This window comes from Nelumbo nucifera, chromosome 8 (genome assembly GCF_055504915.1).
Source record: "Nelumbo nucifera cultivar China Antique chromosome 8, China Antique-T2T, whole genome shotgun sequence".
In the NCBI taxonomy this organism is placed as follows: domain Eukaryota; kingdom Viridiplantae; phylum Streptophyta; class Magnoliopsida; order Proteales; family Nelumbonaceae; genus Nelumbo; species Nelumbo nucifera.
In genome coordinates this window covers 9,686,157-9,706,688 of record NC_142656.1, presented here as the reverse complement: position 1 = coordinate 9,706,688, position 20,532 = coordinate 9,686,157, and the positions used below count along the sequence as shown (strand labels likewise).

General features: G+C 35.5%; 1 protein-coding gene across 2 annotated transcripts; it reads left to right on the top strand.

Moving 5' to 3' along the window:
- The first annotated feature begins 1,333 nt into the window (after nucleotides 1–1,333).
- LOC104592152 (putative plastidic glucose transporter 2) lies at nucleotides 1,334–12,808 on the top strand. Of its 2 annotated transcripts, none has more exons than XM_019196838.2 (15): nucleotides 1,334–1,692; nucleotides 2,609–2,739; nucleotides 3,283–3,397; nucleotides 3,547–3,614; nucleotides 3,720–3,852; nucleotides 4,517–4,616; nucleotides 4,714–4,826; nucleotides 4,967–5,060; nucleotides 9,143–9,296; nucleotides 9,395–9,538; nucleotides 9,630–9,703; nucleotides 10,151–10,239; nucleotides 11,153–11,267; nucleotides 11,991–12,175; nucleotides 12,362–12,808. In XM_019196838.2, exons 2-14 carry the CDS (start codon nucleotides 2,640–2,642, stop codon nucleotides 12,171–12,173), a joined length of 1,482 nt encoding a protein of 493 aa, XP_019052383.1. In that variant the 5' UTR covers nucleotides 1,334–1,692; nucleotides 2,609–2,639; the 3' UTR covers nucleotides 12,174–12,175; nucleotides 12,362–12,808. The 2 variants fall into 2 exon arrangements, with proteins under 2 accessions (XP_019052383.1, XP_010249665.1); XM_010251363.2 differs by having other exon boundaries at nucleotides 1,500–1,805.
- The last annotated feature ends 7,724 nt before the right edge of the window (nucleotides 12,809–20,532 follow it).

The window sequence follows — 20,532 nt, the reverse complement described above, 5'->3', positions numbered from 1 at the left end:
TATAATTTGTCTTTTTTTTTTTATTTTGAATTTTATTAATATAATAAAATTATAAATAAAATTTAGTCAGCTTGTAAACTGTCATCGATACTATTATTGCAAAGTGAATGATTGATTTGGCTTTTATAGAAGTGATAAATGCTAAATTTGATGTATTCAAAAAGGGCTCCCATCTGCTACAAGCCATTCCCACATCTGTACTCATGGAACATTGACGCTGTGCATTAGGAATATCTCGCTTTCGGGTCAAGGGTGATTCTTTGATGTGGAAACACTTTGTGGGTAGCGGATTCATTGGTGTAGTTTCAGGTTATATCTTTTTTGAGATGTGCTTACGGGTGAGAGGTTCTGTGGGACACTTGTGGGGTGCTAATATGATCTCATCTTCTTTACCATTTATTTGCCGATTGCAGAGTTAAGATCTCCTACCAATGAAATGCGTTCTAACACCCTACCAGATCTGCTCTTTACAGAGTACATTGCTCACACTAATCTCACATTATATTTTAAGTGCATATCAGAAACATTTCCCATATTTATATTTATTATTCATAATGACATATTCTCAATAGATGGGATGCGGTGGGACCAGTAGATGTTTCGTGTCCGATGATGTTAATAGGTTGTTGGAATGTATTTTATTGAGAGGTGATCCGAATCTTACTTGCCACATCCCCTTAACACTAATAATTTTTCTAATGAAATTATGCACTTCCTCATCAAAGCCTTATCCCAATAATAATGACTAATGATAATTGATGTCTCCAACCAAGCCGACTATACTGTAGAAGTGCACCACCTTCAATGAGTGCATGAAATTCGGGTGCTCATTTGATGCGGCTAAATCTAGAATCATTCTCACCACTGAGATCGATTCTGCAGTGCAATCGGCTCTACCGTATCAGATCTCACGGCGGTGGTGTTTATAGGGATGTGGCATAACGAAATTACGTACTTTGCAATCTAAAGGTCTCGTAACACGTGTCGTAAACCAAGACAATGATGAATCATCCCTCGTAAATCGTGAACATCAATGCACATGGTTCGTCGTACATTTGTTGCGGGACCTGGGGATTTTTATTCTTTCACGTGAATCTCGACACGTGTCGCGTCTTTCTTTTTACATGTGAAATCGACAACGTAACAACCGACGTCATTGTAATCTTGTTGTTATTTTCTTCCTACACGGTCGTCTAAGCTAAAATAAAATGCCTCGACTGGAGTGTTGCCTAGTTGGTCTCCCCTGACTCCTAGCCAAAGTCGGTCGAGTGGGAGACGAACACGAAACTCGTCGCTGAATGTTATTATTTATTATTAACAAAAGTTACAGTTATAAAGCAGAGGCCGTGTTCAATCGATCAAACGCAACGCGAGGCTGATAATTAAGAGCTGATGCTAATATATAATAATGGAGAAGTAATAATTTTAATATTACAGGAAAATCTTGATTGATTGTTGATTAATAAACAATAAAATGGTTGCTTTTGGAATCAAATGACCACCATTCTCAGTTAGTCCTCTGTGGAGAGTGGAAACTGCAGAGTCCAGATGTTTCTCGTTTAGTGATATAGAAGAAGATTTAGAATTCGCGGCGCATTTTAGCGCGGGAATTCTATTCTTTTCCACGTTCAGTTTCGGAAATCTCGGTCGAAATTCCTCTTTTTGCGCTTGTTCTGGTGAAGGCTTTTGAAGGTTAGTTGGCGCACGTTACCAAGGAAGGACGGACTTACTTCCATCTCTCTCTGACTTGCAGATCCTTCTTTTTGATTTTAGCATTACGAAACACTTAAGGTTGAACTGAAAAGGTATGAGTTCGCGATTCTGTTGGCAGGTTTCTTCAAAGGATTTCAATGAACTCGGCTCTTTGTGTACTTCAATTTTCTGTTTTTTTTTTATCTGAGTTCTGAAGTTGGTTAATCGGAATTTGCATTTTTTGCAGTTACATTTTTTTTTTCTTTTCTCTCATTATGAACGTGAGAGGAATGGATTTATGTGGAGCTCTGTTTATGGATTTAGAATCCCTGTTTCTGATCCTATTATTAAGCTTTTCCGAAAGTGTTTTTTTTTTTTTTTCAATTCTATTCGCCTTATTGTTGCTATCTAAATCATTGATCAGAAGCAATTCTTTCAGTTTTGGCTCTTCTGTAGCGGAAATTCGTAATTTTGGGTAGAGATTTCAGCCTTCCACTTCTTATACATTTAAACATTTCTTAGTAAATTAAAATGTGTACGAAACCTGTAGATGGTGCCGTGTTTTGTGTTCTAAATATGGGAGGTTTTGTTTTGTGTTCTAAACCTGTAGATGGTTCTTCTCTGTTTGAAAATTGCGGTAGCGTTGTTCTCTTTACATCTGATCTCTGAGTCTTGTTATTTGTGTTTTATATTGGCATTTGGTGAGCTAGTGTATTAGCATTTTAGTTTCAAATATATACAAGATTTTTTGAATTGGTAGTTGGTTAAATTACGAGCATATAGCTTGGGAACGACGTTAGTATCGAAATCTAAAGCCATAAAACTGGAATTAGGAAGATTTATCAAAAAAAAAAAAAGAAAAAAAACTGGAACTAGGGATCCACGTGAATGAGTCATGGTTAATTTGGTTATGCAGTTTTAGAACGAAAGGCTGAATCTTCGTGGGCATGTGGGGTCGTCAAAATAATTCACGTGAAGTTCCCTCGCCATACAAGAGGATGCCGTCCAGAGATTATACGAATTTGCCTTGCAGAGAAGAAAATCCAGGTGCTTCTAAATTCCCATTTCTTAAACATCGTTAGAGGTCCTTTTGTTATATTTTCTATTGATGATCTGCCATTGCATAAAAAACCGAAGTTCTGCACCATTAATGATATGGTGCCTGCAGTTTTTTGATGTCCCTGCCACAGATTCCTGGAAACCTATATCATTCATAAAATGTATTAGTTCATCAGACACCTGATATTCTAATAGAGTTGTTATTATTTGGTGACATGGTGCTATATACCTCCTTTGCAGATCCCCCCTCTCTCTTTCTCATCATGTTAACAAAATATTACCAGATGATCATAGAAAGGAAAATAATAGCTGAAGAGAAAATGTGGAAGCTAAAAATTTGAATATTTTTTTAATGTTGTAGTGATGTTATACCCTTTTCTTATTCATGATTGAAATCATTCTTGAATTACAGAAATGCAGTTACATTACACACCACCAAAAAAGGAAATGGTAGAGTTTAAGTTTAGAATTATACATGTATAATTTGGGATGATACTTTGAAGTTTGAACTAAATTCTCCTATCATTTTAGCTCGTTTCCAGATTAGTGTGGGGCCAGAAACTACAACAAACCCTTCCTGGAGGCTCTCTTTGCCTCATGTACTTGTGGCAACCATATCTTCATTCTTATTTGGCTACCATCTTAGGTTTGTTCACCCTCTTCACAACCTTATTATCATTTGTTTCTTTTTGATATATTTTATTTTATTTTATTCTTCTTTTCTTTATAATTCTAATGATTCATTTATTTCTAAGAAGCGTTTTCTTTGGTGGTATTTGATTCTGTTGCATACAGTGTGGTTAATGAGCCACTTGAAAGCATTTCCCTAGATCTTGGTTTTGGTGGCAATACCCTGGCTGAAGGTGCTTCCTTAATGAATTTTTGTGTTATTTGGTTACTGATTTGCATTTGCATTTTAATTTCCATCTTAAATGCCTATTTAAATACTTCGTTTATGTTAAATGAAGGTCTAGTTGTGAGTACGTGTTTGGGCGGTGCTTTTCTTGGATGTCTACTCAGTGGTTGGATTGCTGATGGGGTTGGGCGGCGCAGGGCCTTCCAGTTGAGTGCTTTACCAATGATTATTGGGGCTTCTCTGAGGTATATGTGTGCATCCACAAAAAAAAACTGCACTTTCTGCTTACATTCTTATACAGCTTATGCTTATTTATTTATTTTTGATTGGTGGCTTATGCTTGAGATTTTTGTTTGATAAAGAGTAAGAATTAAATCGGGCCTTGTTAGATAATTTGGATATTCACTTCTTTTTTATTCCAAATACCTGGCTTTTGGTTTGTTTTGTGTCATTTGCACTGTTGTGCTTGTGGAGTTCCAATACCTCTTCGTGGAAGAAGCTCAGGACCACAATACTTACAACTTAAACATGAGTTAAATCAGCCTTCCTATTTTTGTTCTATTACTTGGTTTGGCATGATTGCTAGAAACTGTATACTTCTTTTGACTGTAAAAATGCATTTATAAGAGGCAAAAGTGCTTAGGATATTTCAGAGACAATGCTCATACATTTACATTTTAGAGGTTTGGTTCTGATTTCTCTCTCCTATTTGGTTACTTTCTACCATCTTTTCTTTGACAGATTTATGTGAATTGTACTAGATACTGATGAAAGGCAAATTCCCTTCCGTATAGTTATTAAAGGAAACTCCTCAAAAACAAAAAGAGCAAGAGGTTAATTTGCAAAAGGGTCCTAACACCTAAACTATGTAATCACTCAGGTGTTGTTGAACATATTTTTTTTTTTCAGTGCAACAACAAAAAATCTGGAGGGAATGCTTTTTGGGAGGTTTTTGGTTGGAACTGGGATGGGTCTGGGTCCAGCTGTTGCAGCTCTTTATGTGACAGAGGTACAAGGGACTGCTTTCTGTTATTGTGTAACATTCTGGGTTCATTAATATTACTTGTACTTATTTATATGATGTCTTGCTTTGTCTATGTTGGCAGGTTTCACCTTCTTTTGTAAGGGGTACTTATGGAAGTTTCATTCAGATTGCAACATGTCTTGGACTGATGGGGGCATTATTCATGGGAATCCCTGCAAGGGAAATTAAGGGCTGGTAGGAACCAAGAATTTGAAGTTACAGTTTGAAAAACTTAGACAGTTATTTTGTACCTTATCCCTTCCTGGTTTTGCAAATCTAGAGAATTTTTATTGAACTTAAAAAAGTATTCTTTAATTAATTTGACATGTTCTCAGGTGGCGTGTTTGTTTCTGGGTATCTGATGTTCCTGCTGTGATGCTTGCTTCCTTTATGGTCTTCTGTGCAGAGAGTCCCCATTGGCTTTATAAGGCTATTTTCCTTCACTTCTTTCTTCCTTGGCTTTTATATATTGTTAAATTTTTGTGTTTGACATTTATTTTCAAATGAATGGACTCTGTTTCTGGTTTCTCTCTCCCTTTCTTCATTCCCCCTCTCAATCCTTGGTGGTAAAAACTCATCCAGTGTTCTAGGCCTTGTATGTCACTTTAAGAGTAACATTCATGTTGTGCTAGGGATTAGAGAATTGATGCAAATGCTACATCTTTCCATACTCTACCCTTCCATTTCTTGCTGTTTGCATCTTACTTCTCCATGCGTTCCTTCCTTTTGATCCATAACTTATGTGGATCATCATATACTTAGTAAACATTTGAACTGTAATCCCCCAAAGTCTCTCCGAGTTTCTAAGTTCCTACTTTATTCTTCACATGATTACCCTCCTGTTTATCTTTAATTCATTTTAGATTGTCAATTATACTCCTTAAATATGCATCAGGATTTTTCATTTTCTTATTCTAGAGTCACTGTGTAGCGCACAAATTCTAACAAAGCATATATGTTCAAGAAGTACATAGAAGTAATTTGAGAAAAAGGCAGTCTAAATGCTCCTGTAAACATTGTTAAACTATGTGTGTAGATGAATGATTTATTCTGTAAACAAAAGCATCTGTGACTTTTCATAGAAACCTAATTCACATCAGAGGAGACTTAAGTTAAAGTATATTGAACATGTTGTATTACCATATTACTTGAAATTTTAAGAAATGCTAGTACATTCCTTTCAATGCTATATGTATGGCATGCAGGATAATCATTAGATCAATTGATAGGATCAAGGTAAGGTGTCATAGGAAAAAAGGTATTTTATCTATTCAATATCAATAAAATCAATGGTCCAATGTGGACTACATTACTTTATAATTTTGAACTTATAGACATTGATAAAACACGTCCCATTTCTTCTACTGTATTTGTGATGGAGATAACGAATCAACATACAGTCAGTACATTTTAGAATAGTTTATTGGATTATATGTTCAGGATTTTATGGGCCATCTTTATGTATATATGACCCACTACATGCATTACTTTTGGTATGTAAATCATTTGAATATAGTAATCCTGTTTATACACTTATACAGTCAATTTTGATTAGGAACATCTTAAGTTTTCTAAAACAGAAGCATTGATTAAAATTTAAATCATGATGGACTGGAAGTAGTTGGCCTACTCAGTAGAACAACATTAAGTTAAACCTTGATGCTTGCAATCTTGGCAACTTGGGAAAAGGGGGCTTTTGGGAACATGAAGGTTAGGTCTTGGTAATCTATTTAGGTGCTATAGGCATTGGAAATCCCATTCTAGCTGAATGGCTATACCTCCTACAAGCTTTGAGATTGAAGACTTCATTGGTAGACCTGTTCATGGGCTGGGCTCGGGCTTGGCTTTTGTCAAAATTTTAATGGGCCCGGCCCGAAGCCCAAGCCCGAGACAGTGTAAAGTTGGGGCCGAAGCCCGGCCCGTGAACAAGTCTATTCATTGGGATATGCAAGGTGGGAAATTGAAGGTGGTTCTCAAGTTATACTAGAATGGATTAAGGGTGATGGATAAGGTCCATAGTTGTACCTAAATTCTATAAGGGAGGTTAGATTTTTGGTAGGGCTGCAAAAGACTGAATCGAAAATCCAACTTTTATTTGTTTATACTCAAATTCAGATCGGATCATATTCATTGGATTTATATTGAATTCGGATTGATTACAGATTGCAATCGGATATTGAATAGTGTTAATTAAATTAAACTAAAAATGACCAAAATATCATATATTATTAATAAAATGAACTAAAAATGACTTTGATATTGTATTTCATGAACAAAATGAATAAAAAATAACATGGATGAAAATATCATATATTATTAATCTCCTCTTTCTCTCTAATCTTTTATTAATCTTACTAAGATTACATAAATTACAATTCTAAATTACAATTCTGCCCTTAAGTGGGCGTCCACCTCAGCAACATACATAGAAAACATAAAAAGAATTAAAGGCCCATTAAGAACAAATAACAAGAAAGAACTAATCGATAAGATAGTAATGGGCTAGGGCCCATTCGACCCAATCTCTCTATAGATCCAACTATAAACGAATCAAATTTGGATCACCCATAATGGAACTGAATTCAAATATGAACAAATGGGTACCGTTTACAGCCCTAATTTTTGGCCTTCAGCATGAACACCTCATTCATATTGCTTCAAAATTCTAAAAAATTCCAAAGTAGATACCTGACTAGGGAAGGTGTTAATAGGGAAACTCTAAATTGGGGCCTGCCCCATACAGTCTGGCTGGCTTTATGCTTTCTTATACTATTTTTTTTAGAAATAAAATTTCTTTGATTTGTTATCAATAAAAATGTTTTTACTATTTATATGTGCAAAGTCCAGTTGTTTATATTTTATTTACTTAAAATTGAATAAGTGAATTTTAATTGTCAAAAAGAAAAAGAAAGTAATACCTAGGCAACAACTAACCTTGACAGGCCTAAGAACCTACCTTTTCACCTTGACACCCTGACTATACTGGTTTAGTCTCATTGTCTTTGCAAGTTGCAGTTTTGAGTATGTTAACAAAGACACAGATGTGTGTCAATCTATGGTACCCAAATGACTGTACATGTTCCAGACTATCACTATAGATACCATAAAATATGTATATATACAGGATGTTACACACCACACACCATCTATACAATTTCAATGTATCTCATTTTTTAATAAAAAAGCATTGAAGTAATTGAAAAGTGGTTAAGGATCTAACCCCATGAAAGGTGGCTTAGTCTGGGTTCCAGAAGGGTAGCCCCTAAATCAGGGCCTGAATTATTCTATAACAATTTCTGGCAATTATCTTAGGCTATGTGTCATCCAGACACTTTTTTTTTTTTTAGATTGTTATTGTTATTGTTGTTGTTGTTTTTCCTTTGTTGAGTCTATAGGGGGTAATTTGGTTGTACAGAGGTGATTGTGCATGATATCTTTGAGGAGCTGGTAGAAGGTAAAAGTTCATGTTATCCCTAAGGAGGTGACCATTTTTGAGGCTACCTCTAAGATGGTGATTGCATTTTTTTGATCAGTAATGAATGGAGAACTTCATTAATATGTATTAGTAGGTGGTGACCAAATATTGATGTCATCTCTAAGAAGGCTACTTTCTCAAAAAGTAGCCCCAATGAAAGTTGCCATAAATTATATATTACGATATTTTTGAAGGAAATGGAAAGTTTTGGCTGCTTACTTTAAGCTAGAATTGTCTCAATCAAAAGTCTGATACTTTTTCTTATCAGAAGCTATTGTACCCAGATACCTGTATATGCCTAGTGTACTGGTGTCAGATACAATACTAAATATTGCATTTAGATGTGTTCTTTAGCATTAACACTTTTAAAATATGTAATATGCAATTTGGCATGTTTTCACAAATTACACAATAAAATATTTCACATCTTAGAAATTTTATTAAATTTGGCATGACACAAGTCTTAAGAAATGACATTTAGCTTCAAAACTTAGATATAAATGCACAATATTTATATAATCATATTACATGAGTACCCATATCCGTGCCCAGGATTTAGGAAATGGAGAGTCATATCTCCATTGCTTGTATCTGTGCCCATGTCCATATCTATATGTGCTATTATGGCTGGGAAGTCATTTCTAGTAATCTTAGTGCAAGGCTAGGTTATTCTAATAATTCTCTTAATGATACCTAGACTCACATTGGGGCTCTAGGTATATTTCTATTCTAGTTTTTTTGGTAAATGGAGAAGTTTTCTCCTAGTTTCCCAAATTAATGTCCACATCCATGTCCTTAATTGGGAATCATAGGTTTTAGGTTTTGACACTAAGTCACTAACATTTAACTCTCTTGACACAAAATCAGAAAACTGTAAATAGACTTAGCATTATAGAAATGTCAGCATGTGTCTGAAGTGTGGATGGAAACATGGTGCTTATCACAGCATATTTTCATAATATGGAGTGTTGATAAGAATTTATTACCAATGCTATCTTCTCTATAACAAATGCTTACATTTACTTGCATATTACAGCAAGGAAGATATGTTGAAGCTGAGGCTGAGTTTGAGAAGCTCTTGGGAGCATCACATGTCAAGTCTGCACTGGCTGAACTAGGAAAGTTAAACAGAGGGGATGAAGCAGAAACTGTAAAGTTTTCAGAGTTACTCTATGGTCGCCATTTTAGAGGTGTCTATGGTGATATGTATTGATCTCTTATACGGATTTATGACACATCTGATTCTTTTGCTTTTAGATGCAAATTTCAGTTGTTTTTCCTTTTGCAGTTGTTTTTATTGGGTCAACCCTTTTTGCTTTACAACAGCTGTCTGGTATTAATGCTATATTCTATTTCTCATCAACTGTCTTTAAAAGTGCGGGGGTACCTTCAAACCTGGCTAACATTTGTGTGGGACTAGCAAATTTTTCAGGTATGTATTACTAAAGTCTTAAGTATCTTGTTTGTATATGTTAGAGCTTGGAAGTATGAAAAACTCTCCTAACTGCACAAGTTGTTTTCAGGGTCTATTATTGCAATGATTTTGATGGATAAGCTGGGGAGGAAAGTGCTTCTAGTGGGGAGCTTCTTAGGAATGGTAAGTTGTTTTCAGACACCATTTTCTGAAATTAACCATTTATGTACTAGCCATTGGTACCATACTCATGCTGTGCCATTTAAATACCATTGTCCTTCTTGTAGTGCACATCCAGACACTGTTGTCTGCCTCCGTTCCATGGTATAGCCAATGGCATCTTCTAAGGAGGAAATAAAGTTTTTTTGATAATGGTGACCATCTAATTTATGGATTTGTTTCATCTGATTGTTGGCCTGTTATTTGAAACCTCCAAATACAACTTAACATCTTGGATAAGGATATCTCAAGATGGGACCAATGAATGAAAGGGCCAATCTGCTTTTGACCTGTGTGGTTATGGCACTTATATGTTATAAACTATTAACGGGTCTCAAGTTTTTTCCTTCTGTATGATGCATCATGTTGATCTCTGAAATTTGAAAATCTTTGTTCATTTTCTCCATTCAGGCAGTAGCGATGGGAATCCAGGTCATTGCTGCAGGCTTTCACATATTGGGCTCTGGAGCTTTGTATCTATCTGTTGGTGGAATGTTACTGTGAGTTAAATACAACTTGCATATCTTGAAGTTAAAAATCTGAATATTCTCTCTTTGACTGGTAAATGGAGCTGAAAGAAAACTTACATAAAAAAGTTGTGATGATAAACTTTTAGTTCTTATAGATCTGTAAAATCATGACATTGTGGGTCCAATCCTGCATGGGATGAAAAAGAACAGAAAAGGAAAAGAAAATGGAAAAAAGGATGGAGCATTTATGTTTGTAGTGGCTTTTGATGGGTATTCTTTCACATTAGGAAATATGTGGTTGCCTTGGAGCAACTGTATCAGATGGCTGAATGTGTTGACAAAAATTGTGCAGGCATTTACTGAGTTTGAGATAAGCCCTTAAGTTTTTATTTTGACTTGAACCAAGGAGAAATTTAGTAGCTCATTTGACTTGATGATAAAGCATCCTAAAAATTGATAAATAGATGAAGAGAATTCTGAAATATCTGAAAAGTATCTGTAATTTATGATGCAAATTGATTAAACTCATTTTTGATATAGTATCTTTTAAGAATCATTTTTCATGAATTTTTATTATTACCTGCCAGTGTGATCTTGTCTTGCACTGCCCATTGCAAGCTTGGATAAAGGAGGGTTGTGTCAAATTGGCAGCTGACATTAAAACTTTTGCTAAACTATTATGGACATAGATCTTGAAATTTCATTTAGTCTGCTCATGCTAGGGTGATCCCTGGAAACTATATGCTACACTTTAACTTGAATGTGATAAGAAATAGGCAAGGTGTGCTAGGGTGTTATGGATATGGAACCGGACAAAGCAGAATAGTGGAACAAGATTCACGTAGCTGATGCCATATAGTTGGGGCAAAGCTTGGTTGAGTTGAGTATTACAGTTTTGATACAGAATTTGTAATGAGCTGATTTTTTGAACTTGTTTATGCAGGTTTGTCTTCACATTTGCAATGGGAGCTGGTCCAGTCCCAGGTCTCCTTCTACCAGAAATCTTCCCCAGCCGCATTAGAGCAAAGGCTATGGCTGTATGTATGTCTGTACATTGGGTAATTTTCTTCTTCTTGATTTTCCTTTGAAGTATTTTCCTGCTTCTCTTCTTTTCATGTGGCAAGGAAGTATTTAATTTTCAAGAACCATAGCTTGCAAAATTAGTATCCCAAGACTAGCATATTACATAATTAGTATCTCAAGACTAACATATCCCAAGACTAACAAAAAACAAGATTCATTGTGCAATTAATTTAGAAGTATCACTTAAACCCCAAAAAACATCAGAAAACTTGATGGCAAGAAGAGATGAAGCCAAGACACAGAAAATAGCAATGGCCATGTAAGGTTAGTCCAAGTTGTCTCGAAATAAGCAGGCCATCCCTTTCCCTTCTTTGGCTTCACTAGGAGATCTATGTCCATTATCCAAGCATCAAAACCTTGGATCAGGAAGTATCCACCTACACTAATTTTTTGCACTGGATGAAGGAAAGAGACATCAATGTACCAAATATTTAATAATTTTCCTGCTTTAGCTGAGTCTCAATCTCCAATTTAAGGAACTGCTGCCTAGCATCTTTCACAATTACTTTACTATAATACGGAAAGGCAAATAAGAATTTTGTAAGATGTTTGTGTCATTCTGACCTTGGGGTATTCACCAATGACTATTTTTACATCATTTCACTTGTGTACTTGGGGGTGGGATGGCTTTTGGGAATTTAGTTGTGTTAATTGTGAATTATGGTTATTCTTTCCTAGGCCTAACTATTGGTTTTCAGGTGGTAAATTTTTTTGTAGGATTGTTATTCCTGCGTTTACTGGAACAATTTGGACCACAGGTCTTGTACACCATGTTTTCTACTTTCTGCTTGATAGCAGTGGTTTTTGTGAAGAGAAATGTGGTGGAAACCAAAGGAAAATCACTCCAAGAACTTGAGATAGCACTTCTTCCACCAGAGTAGAGGTATTTTTGTTTTGTTGAAATTAAAATTCACCTTGCTATTTTAGATAATAGCATATTTATTTGAATGAAGTCGTGGGCTTAGGCTTCATTCTTTTTCCCTGTTTTGACCAAGTACAACAACAGTGCTCATTTTTGTTTTGACTAAAGCATGTTTCATATAAATTAATGGATCTTGTTGATCTGCAGGGAAATTATGGCCATTTAATATGATTCTTTCAGAGAGGTTTTTGTCTGGTTTCTTTGCAGTGTTGTTCCTTTTTTTATCGATTTTGTCCCTCTCGTGGAGTTACATTTGGAGACTTCGGCAGGGCCATTCATCTGGTCTTCACCTGACTAGGCTGGTGTAAATTCAGAGAGAGCTTCTGTTTGAATATGCTGTGAGCATCATGATTCTCTTCCTCCTAAATTTTCATGTTGCTGCGATCCATCTTTTGATAAGAAAACTAGATTTTGCAACTACTTAGGTAAATATGCATGAGGTACTTGAGGGCTAAATTCTCCTGTAAATGTTGCAAGTATGCATATATTCAAGAGATTAGCATTCTTTTTATGTGGGTGCATGGTGGCACTCCAAGATGATTCATTGTAAGACCACTAAACAAAAGGCTTTCATTGGAGAGAATTGTTGTGTCACCCATCCTAGATGTTGGCTTTTGTTCTTTTACCTGCAGCCAATCATACCCCTTTATATGCCAGACCACACAACGGAGTTATTGCAGCTTTCATAAATCCTCCTTTCTCCCCGGATTCTATCTAGTTAGTAAAGAAAATCTTTAGTTTAAATAAAATCTTCCTTGAGAGAGTTTTTTTGAGGCCTGTTTTCTCATTCTATCTTATCAATCAAGGCCCTGTTTATATGGTAGGATTCCCTTATACCAAGAAGTCGAATTTTCGTTGGTTTTCAAGTATATGTCCATGGCTCTCAAATTGATAGACCACGTCATTGGGTCAGCTTTTTGACAGATTTTGGGAAGGAGAATGGTTTGACAATATGTGAGCGTAGCTGACACTGATTTTCTTTGAGCTTGAGATTGATAGCCCACATCATTGAATCTGCGTTCTGACATATTTTGGGAGGAGATGGTTTGACGTTGTGTATGTTAGTGTAGCTGACATTCATTTTATCACGGGTTGCCTACTTACCTCTAATTGACAGAGTAGAAGCATTCTGAACTCTGATCCATGCTTTCAGTATTTTCTATTTTCCGTTAAGAACAAGTTCCGCAGATACTTAACTGTTACTGCTTGGAGCACTTTGCAATGTTTTGGTGTAGCCTTAAGGTTGAAGAAGAAGAAATGCCTGGAAATTGAAGCAGGATTTGGTCTGAGACGTTTCTCTTATTTCTCTGTTCCTGGGAAACAGTCGAACAGAAACAAATTCTGCTCCAGAAAGATAGCTCTGACGTCTAGCTGATCGGTGATGCTTCTCCATACGAAAAATAACATCGTGATATATATATTTTTTCAACTTTACTAGACATGCCTTTACGCAGATGGAAGATCTATATCGGATAGGAAGTGTAACTATGCAGACAACGTTTTCAGCTTTCATATACACCGTTTCTGCACTCGACGGAATCAGTATTCAAAACAAGTATATACCTGGATCCTAGTTTGATTCATTAAGGCTATGTTTGGTTTGAAGGAAAAAATAGGGAAAGGTAGGAAAATCTTATCTTGTATAGGTTTTCTTACCTTTTCCTGGATTCAAATAGAATCTTATTTGTCATATTTATATTGCACTGGGTTTGAATTTAGATATAAAATAGTAATAATTAATAAATTAAATTAAAACGGTCAAAATATTATATACTATTAATATAATGGGCTAAAAACGAGTTAAATATCGTATTTCATGAACAGCATAAAATAATTTGTATTATATTTTTTACTAAAAATGCAACATTCAAAATTTCAAATCAAACTTACGAATATAAACAATGTAAATATTCGAGTATATATTGAATTTGGGTAAATGGATACTGTGTGCAGTGCAATTTCATTTGCATTGCTGCACTGGTACAACACGCAAATGAGCTGAGTGGCTTACTTCTCTTTTGTGAAGAGACCACATCCGCTCCTGCACAGCACATTGAGAAGTTGCACATCGTGAACAGTAGGGGTGGAAATGAATCGGATCATGATCCGATGCGATCTGATTTGGTTAAATTTGGATCACCCCTGGTTGGATTTTGGATCGGATTCATCATTCCTTATTCGATTTGAAAAGATCCGATCCAATGTGTTATATATTTATAAATATAAAAAAATATAATATATATATGTTATTCATTTATTTATAAATTTATTATATTAATTTTTTATAAAAAAACATGTATTTATATGATAAAAATAATTAAAAAAATACATATTTTTTTGTTTTTTATTTAAATTGGTATATTTTATTTTTTTAATAATTTATTAATTTTTAAAGAAAATAAATTGGATCAAATCAGATCTGAAGATCCGATAGGATTTGAATTCAGTTCAAGTCCTATCAGATTTGATCGGATTAGATCTGACATGAACAGTGTCAAATCTGTTTCGAATCCGATCCGATCTGTTTGCATCCCTAGGGAACAGCTGCAATCTGCTTTAGGGTTGATCTGAGGAATGCTCTTTGAATAGCAGATCTAGATTCAAATCTTCAAACAAAGTGAAGTAAAAGCTGAAGCAAAAATAGATCAGGATTTCGATACCAAACGGACCCTTATACTAGTGCAAAGGAATTTGCACTACAAATGGAGTAAAGACCAGTACACAAGATGAAAAGGAAAGAGGGGAGTTTCTTTGCCCAAGACTTCAAGGGAACCATACTCGTTATCGCATGTTCGCATAGTTTATAAAAAAAGTAGAGGATAACTGAATCAATTTATCCAAAAAGCTGAAAGAAAAAACCCTTTTATTTCGACCTATAGTGTATATGGAGTTGTAACACGGTGAACTCATGCTGTTATTGAATGCTAGACGAATTAACTTCATGAGTCAAAATAAGATTATCAGGTACTTATCTTGGGGTCATTGGATGCTAGAGGTCAAACCCCTTTAACTCCCATCCCATGCTTGTTGAAAGAGAAAATGCAGCCATTATTCTTTGGCTGGGTGCATTTCTATCTTGGGTTTTCAACTATGATCTCTGAATGAAATCTAAATGGTATCCTATACATTAATTTCATTTTTAGAAGTTCAAGGACCTAAAGAAAAACATCTCTGAATGAAAGCTGAATGGTATCATATTCATTCCACTTTGTTCGTCTAGCAAATCATTTTAGTGTTCTGTGTTCACCACCTTGCTAGGTTTTCTTCTAGGAGTAGAATAAAGTCAAAATTAAGCTTTAATTGCTTTACAAGAGTCTGATACTTAAAAGAAGCATTGGAATTCACAAGTGGGACCATGTAAGTAGCATAAAAGCATAAAGATGCTGCAATCAAGATTCAAAATATCGATATGTCCGATACTTTGATAGGGGCGTATCGGGTGTTTCAATACTTGTTTTTTTACTTTTTTTTTTTAAACTGGTTCAGGACCCCTCCATCCCCTAAACCGGTCAGACCCCCGATACACCCACTGTAGGGGCGTATTAGAAGGGTCCTAGAATGATACGCATCGGTCGATACGTTCCGATACGTAACGATACTTTGAACCTTGGCTGCAATCACAATTTTCTTAAAAGTGGCAGCCAAGGTGGGGTCCATGTAAGTAACATATGTGAAAACCGAAACCGAACAGAACTGAACCGAGTTATGTGAAAAATATATATTCTGAAAACATATATGTTAAATATAGATATTTTAGTTTTAAATAATAAATATATATCTGAAAAAAATATATATTCTGAAATATATCAAATATATATTTCTGGAAATTAGAAAAAATATATTTTGATATATTTGTATATGTGTTATGGTTTTAAATATATATTTCCAGAAAATATATTCTGAAATATTAGATATAATATTAACACTTTGACTTCATGTGCATTGTGCAAGTTTGGAGTTGGTTGAAACCTAAACCGACCTAAACCGATTCAAACTGACTAGGTCGATTTTACTTAATAGAGGGTCAGTTTCGATTTGATCTATAGATAATCCGACCAGGTCGGGTCGATTGATAAAAACACTAATAAACTAATCCAACCGGACCTATGAACAGCCCTATCTGAAAACGAGTTTTGGATTTTCTAATTTGTACAAGGGAAAGCGTGGCCTCTCCTTCATAGACCCACCCTAGTTCAGGAAGCTCTCTGATGTTACAGGCTTTTTTCTGGTCTTTAGGCTTCACATTTCTGGTCTTTGCATGTAGGCTTCACATTTCTTGAGCAATTAATTCCTTCGGTACATCTTGTTTCTAGTCTTTAGGCTCAATTTGAAAGGAGTGTAAATAGAAATATATATGAACGTATATATTTATACTGTACACATTTATATTTATATCTATATGATGTAGTTTGAAAACAAAATTAAGCAGAGAAAACATTCTCTTGATTGTACGTGTTTTTATTTTTCAAAACCAAAACCAAAACCAAAAACAGGTTGAATCTCTGGTTAACACCCTTTAATGCACCAAATAATCAATTAATATTAATTGTTATTGCTTTTTTTTGGGAGAAACTAAGGTCTTCTACGTACTACTTAATAAAATAAAAAGAAAAATATAAGAAACGTACCTTTCAGTATCATATTATCACCTAATAACATGCACGATATATCATCATAATGCATCAATTGGGATAACTTGCTTGGCAACTCATCAATTTCTGCCAAATGGAGAGGAGTCGTTGTCCAATCCATACCATCCATTAATTTGTAGGCAACCGTTGGATCCGGTCTGTCTCTACTTTCACAATATGGGTCAGTCACGACGATTATATAATAATAATAATAATAACAATGTCATACAATTAGCAAAGGTCCACTCATAATTTATTATGATGAAGGGAGCAGGTTAATCATCACGTTATATCAATTTCTGTTATATTTCAATATTCCATTGAGAACAATAACTTTCCTATAAAAATCTTGTTTATTTTTTATTAATAGTCACCTTAGACAGATGGCCAAGGTTGGATGGGTTCCAATATTATAAGTTTGTTTCTCATCATTTTCTCTATATCAAAATTAGAACCCACTCTGAATATTTATTTTATCAGCTGAATTCATTCTAATAAAAGAAAATTATTCTATTCTAAAGAGTTAACAGATCACTTTTCTCATGAACGTACGTAAGTAATCTGCTGCCAAATTGCTGGTAAAATCTTTGATTGCTTGTGGTTGCGGTGGAGGTTTAGTTTCAAATGTTGCCTTCATTAAGGAAGGGGGTTTAAGGTTTGGGGGAGGGCTTTTCAATTTTATTCAAGGTCTAAAACTCTAAATCATTTTATCTTTCTTATTTTGTAGAAAATTATTTAGATGCTAAAATCATAGAATAATAGGTTAGTTATTATTACTTCTTCAAACTATTAATATTGTATAAGCAAAAGGTGTTATGATTCTAACCATTCTAATAATCAGATGAGGGCTCTCTCTCTCTCTCTCTCTGAAAACCTTAAGGTTATGTTTGGTTGAAAGGAAAAGGCAGGGAAAGAAAAGGCAGAAAAACCTATACAAGATTTGTAAAATTTTTTCTATCTTTTTCTTTCTTTCCTTACTTTTTCCTTCAAACCAAACATGGCCTAACGGCTTTAGCTTTGATTGAACTGCTTTTATTGAATCACTTTGAAGAACAGAAAAAATGATTTCATGACTAAATTAAAATATATTAATGATTTATTGACTTTTGGGTTTATCGCCAAACACAACTTCTAGGCTTTCTATGTGGAGTCCATCTTAAACGTAACTGAATTGATCAATAACCCTATATTAATTAATTAAGCTAGCTAGCTAGGTAAAAGAAGCATACTTACGAAACTACGACAATTACTTTTGAAAAAATAATTGACCATAACTCTATATTAATTCATTAACCAAACGCCATCCCAAAGCTCATCAAACACATAACCATGCATGAATCGCTGTTCTCTCCCATCGACATTCAAACACGAGGTACTCGGAAAAATTTCCGAAAATTTTTGGCCGGCCCCGAATCTCCCTCCCCGGCCAATTCAGGGAGACGATCGACAGCCGGTTTTAGATTAATAAATGGGAAAATTCTTTGTAAGTACTCTGTACTTTAGGCCTAGTGACAATCTAGTATCCGAATTTTAAAATATCATAATTTAGTATTCGAACTTTCAATTTGTGTCAATTCAGTATTTGGCGTGACACGAGGTATTCGGAAAATTTTTGGAAAATTTTTGGCCGGCCCCGAAGCTCCCTCCCCGGCCAATTCAGGGAGACGATGGACAGCCGGCTTTAGATTAATAAATGGGAAAATTCTTGGTAAGTACTCTGTACTTTAGGCCTAGTGACAATCTAGTATCCGGATTTTAAAATATCATAATTTAGTATTGGAACTTTCAATTTGTGTCAATTCAGTACTTGGCGTGAAATCACTGTCAATCAGAATGCAAAAAGACATAATTACCCACTTGCGATTTTGACTAATGTATGAATTATGTTTCAAAATGATGAAAATGACCCCAACTATAACATCCTTTCTGGACAAGTGGGAACCACTATTCACCCACTCTGTGACTTGAAGTTCCGAAGAAACCAGTTCCTCCCACCGGTGATGTCAATTGGAATACAATGTCGGAAAAGTTGAAATTGACAAATCACACACAAGATAATGTCGCATGAATATCTTTTCCGTGTATTTTGGAAGAAATTGCTGGAATAAATCGGATCTGCTGCTGGTACCCTTTGTTTTTAAATCAACCATTGTCGGAGAAGACGACCTCTTGTTGCCGGTGCCAGAGGAGACAACCAAGGTATGATTTTTTTGCTATTTTTTTTTTTTCAGAATAAGATCAACATGAACAGAAGCCACATCACAATCTTTAACTATTATTTGCATCTTGCCGGTTCCACCCTCCTTGTTTTTTTCCTTACCCTTCATAGCTCTCTCATCAGCCTCCACGACCGAGACCATTCCATTTCTAGAGCAAAACCAAGTCCCCTTCTCCACCTCCTAAAAGCAGCCAACACTCACTCCACCGAATTCGTCCCTATGTACCTGGACTGGGGAACCAAGAGAAGATGCACAAGGTTGGGGTTTTGGCTCCTGTGTTAAAACTATGACTCCATCTTCCTGCCTGTGGCTCACCTTCTAAGAGCAAATGAAGCTTCCCACTGGTCGGTTTAAAGCAAGGGCTCGAACATGAGAAAACTCATCAAGCTCATCTGCAACATTCCTATTAATAACTTAGACGTCCATGGGTCCATGCATGACCCATGCACGCCTACGTAAATCTTCAGACCCATCAAGAAAACCTAACCATCTAAGTTTTCCTAATCCTATCTCAAGATAACAAACTGGGATAATCTTAATCCTACCTCTAGATAAGAATTATCCTAGATAACCCTAAACTAACCCAGATAAGCTTTATCTCTTATCGTTGTACAGTCTCACTGTAACTCAACCACTGTAACTATAAATAGGGTTGATTCAACCCTAGTACAAAACAAGTTAATCAAATCTTTTTCAATATTTCTATTATTTTATTTTTGTTTTTCTGTTTTAATGTGGTATCAAATCCATGTTGACAGAGACAAGCACACATGGCAGCAGCCCAACAACATCCAACAATGGCTCAACGTCAAGTAGTGTGCTCCCTTCAATCCAAAATGCCACTCATTATCTTCCTATCAAATTAAGAAGTGACAACTACCTATTGTGGCATGCTTAGTTCCTTCCCATCCTTCGACACCACAATCTGTTGGAATTCGTAGAAGGAAGAAGAAGCCATTGCCTGAAATTATACCCAATCCAAACGGCACAGGGATGATTGCGAACCCTGAATTTGAAAAATGGACAAACATTGACCAGCTTGTGTTGAATTGGCTGATTTCCTCTCTCACTGAAGGTGTTATGGCGCAAGTGGTAGGTCTATCGACATCATCTGAGGTATGGACTTCCCTTGCTCACAATTATTCTACACACTCCCGATCCAGGGTACTGTAGTTGCGAAGACAACTACAAAATCTTAAAAAAGGGTCTCTTTTTATTTTTGTCTATATACAACGAGCAAAATCCATTGCTGACAGTCTTTCTACAGTATCAGAACTAGTGCTCAAGTCCGAACTGGTACTTTACATTTTATCTGGCTTAGGGAGTGAATATGAGTCGGTGGTTACAACACTTACCAATCGACTAGATGCAACAGATCTCAGTATTGTTGATATTATGGGAGCACTTCTAAACCATGAGAGCTGGCTTGAAGGCTCTTGCATCAGACACTCGAAGTGCAACTCTGGCT

Excerpts from the sequence above, each read along its gene's own strand:
- LOC104592152 (XM_019196838.2), top strand. The coding sequence starts at position 2,640 with ATGTGGGGTCGTCAAAATAATTCACGTGAAGTTCCCTCGCCATACAAG. Across the intron at positions 3,853-4,516 it reads ATTATTGGGGCTTCTCTGAG|TGCAACAACAAAAAATCTGG; the intron begins GTATATGTGTGC and ends TTTTTTTTTCAG. Across the intron at positions 9,539-9,629 it reads GGGACTAGCAAATTTTTCAG|GGTCTATTATTGCAATGATT; the intron begins GTATGTATTACT and ends AGTTGTTTTCAG.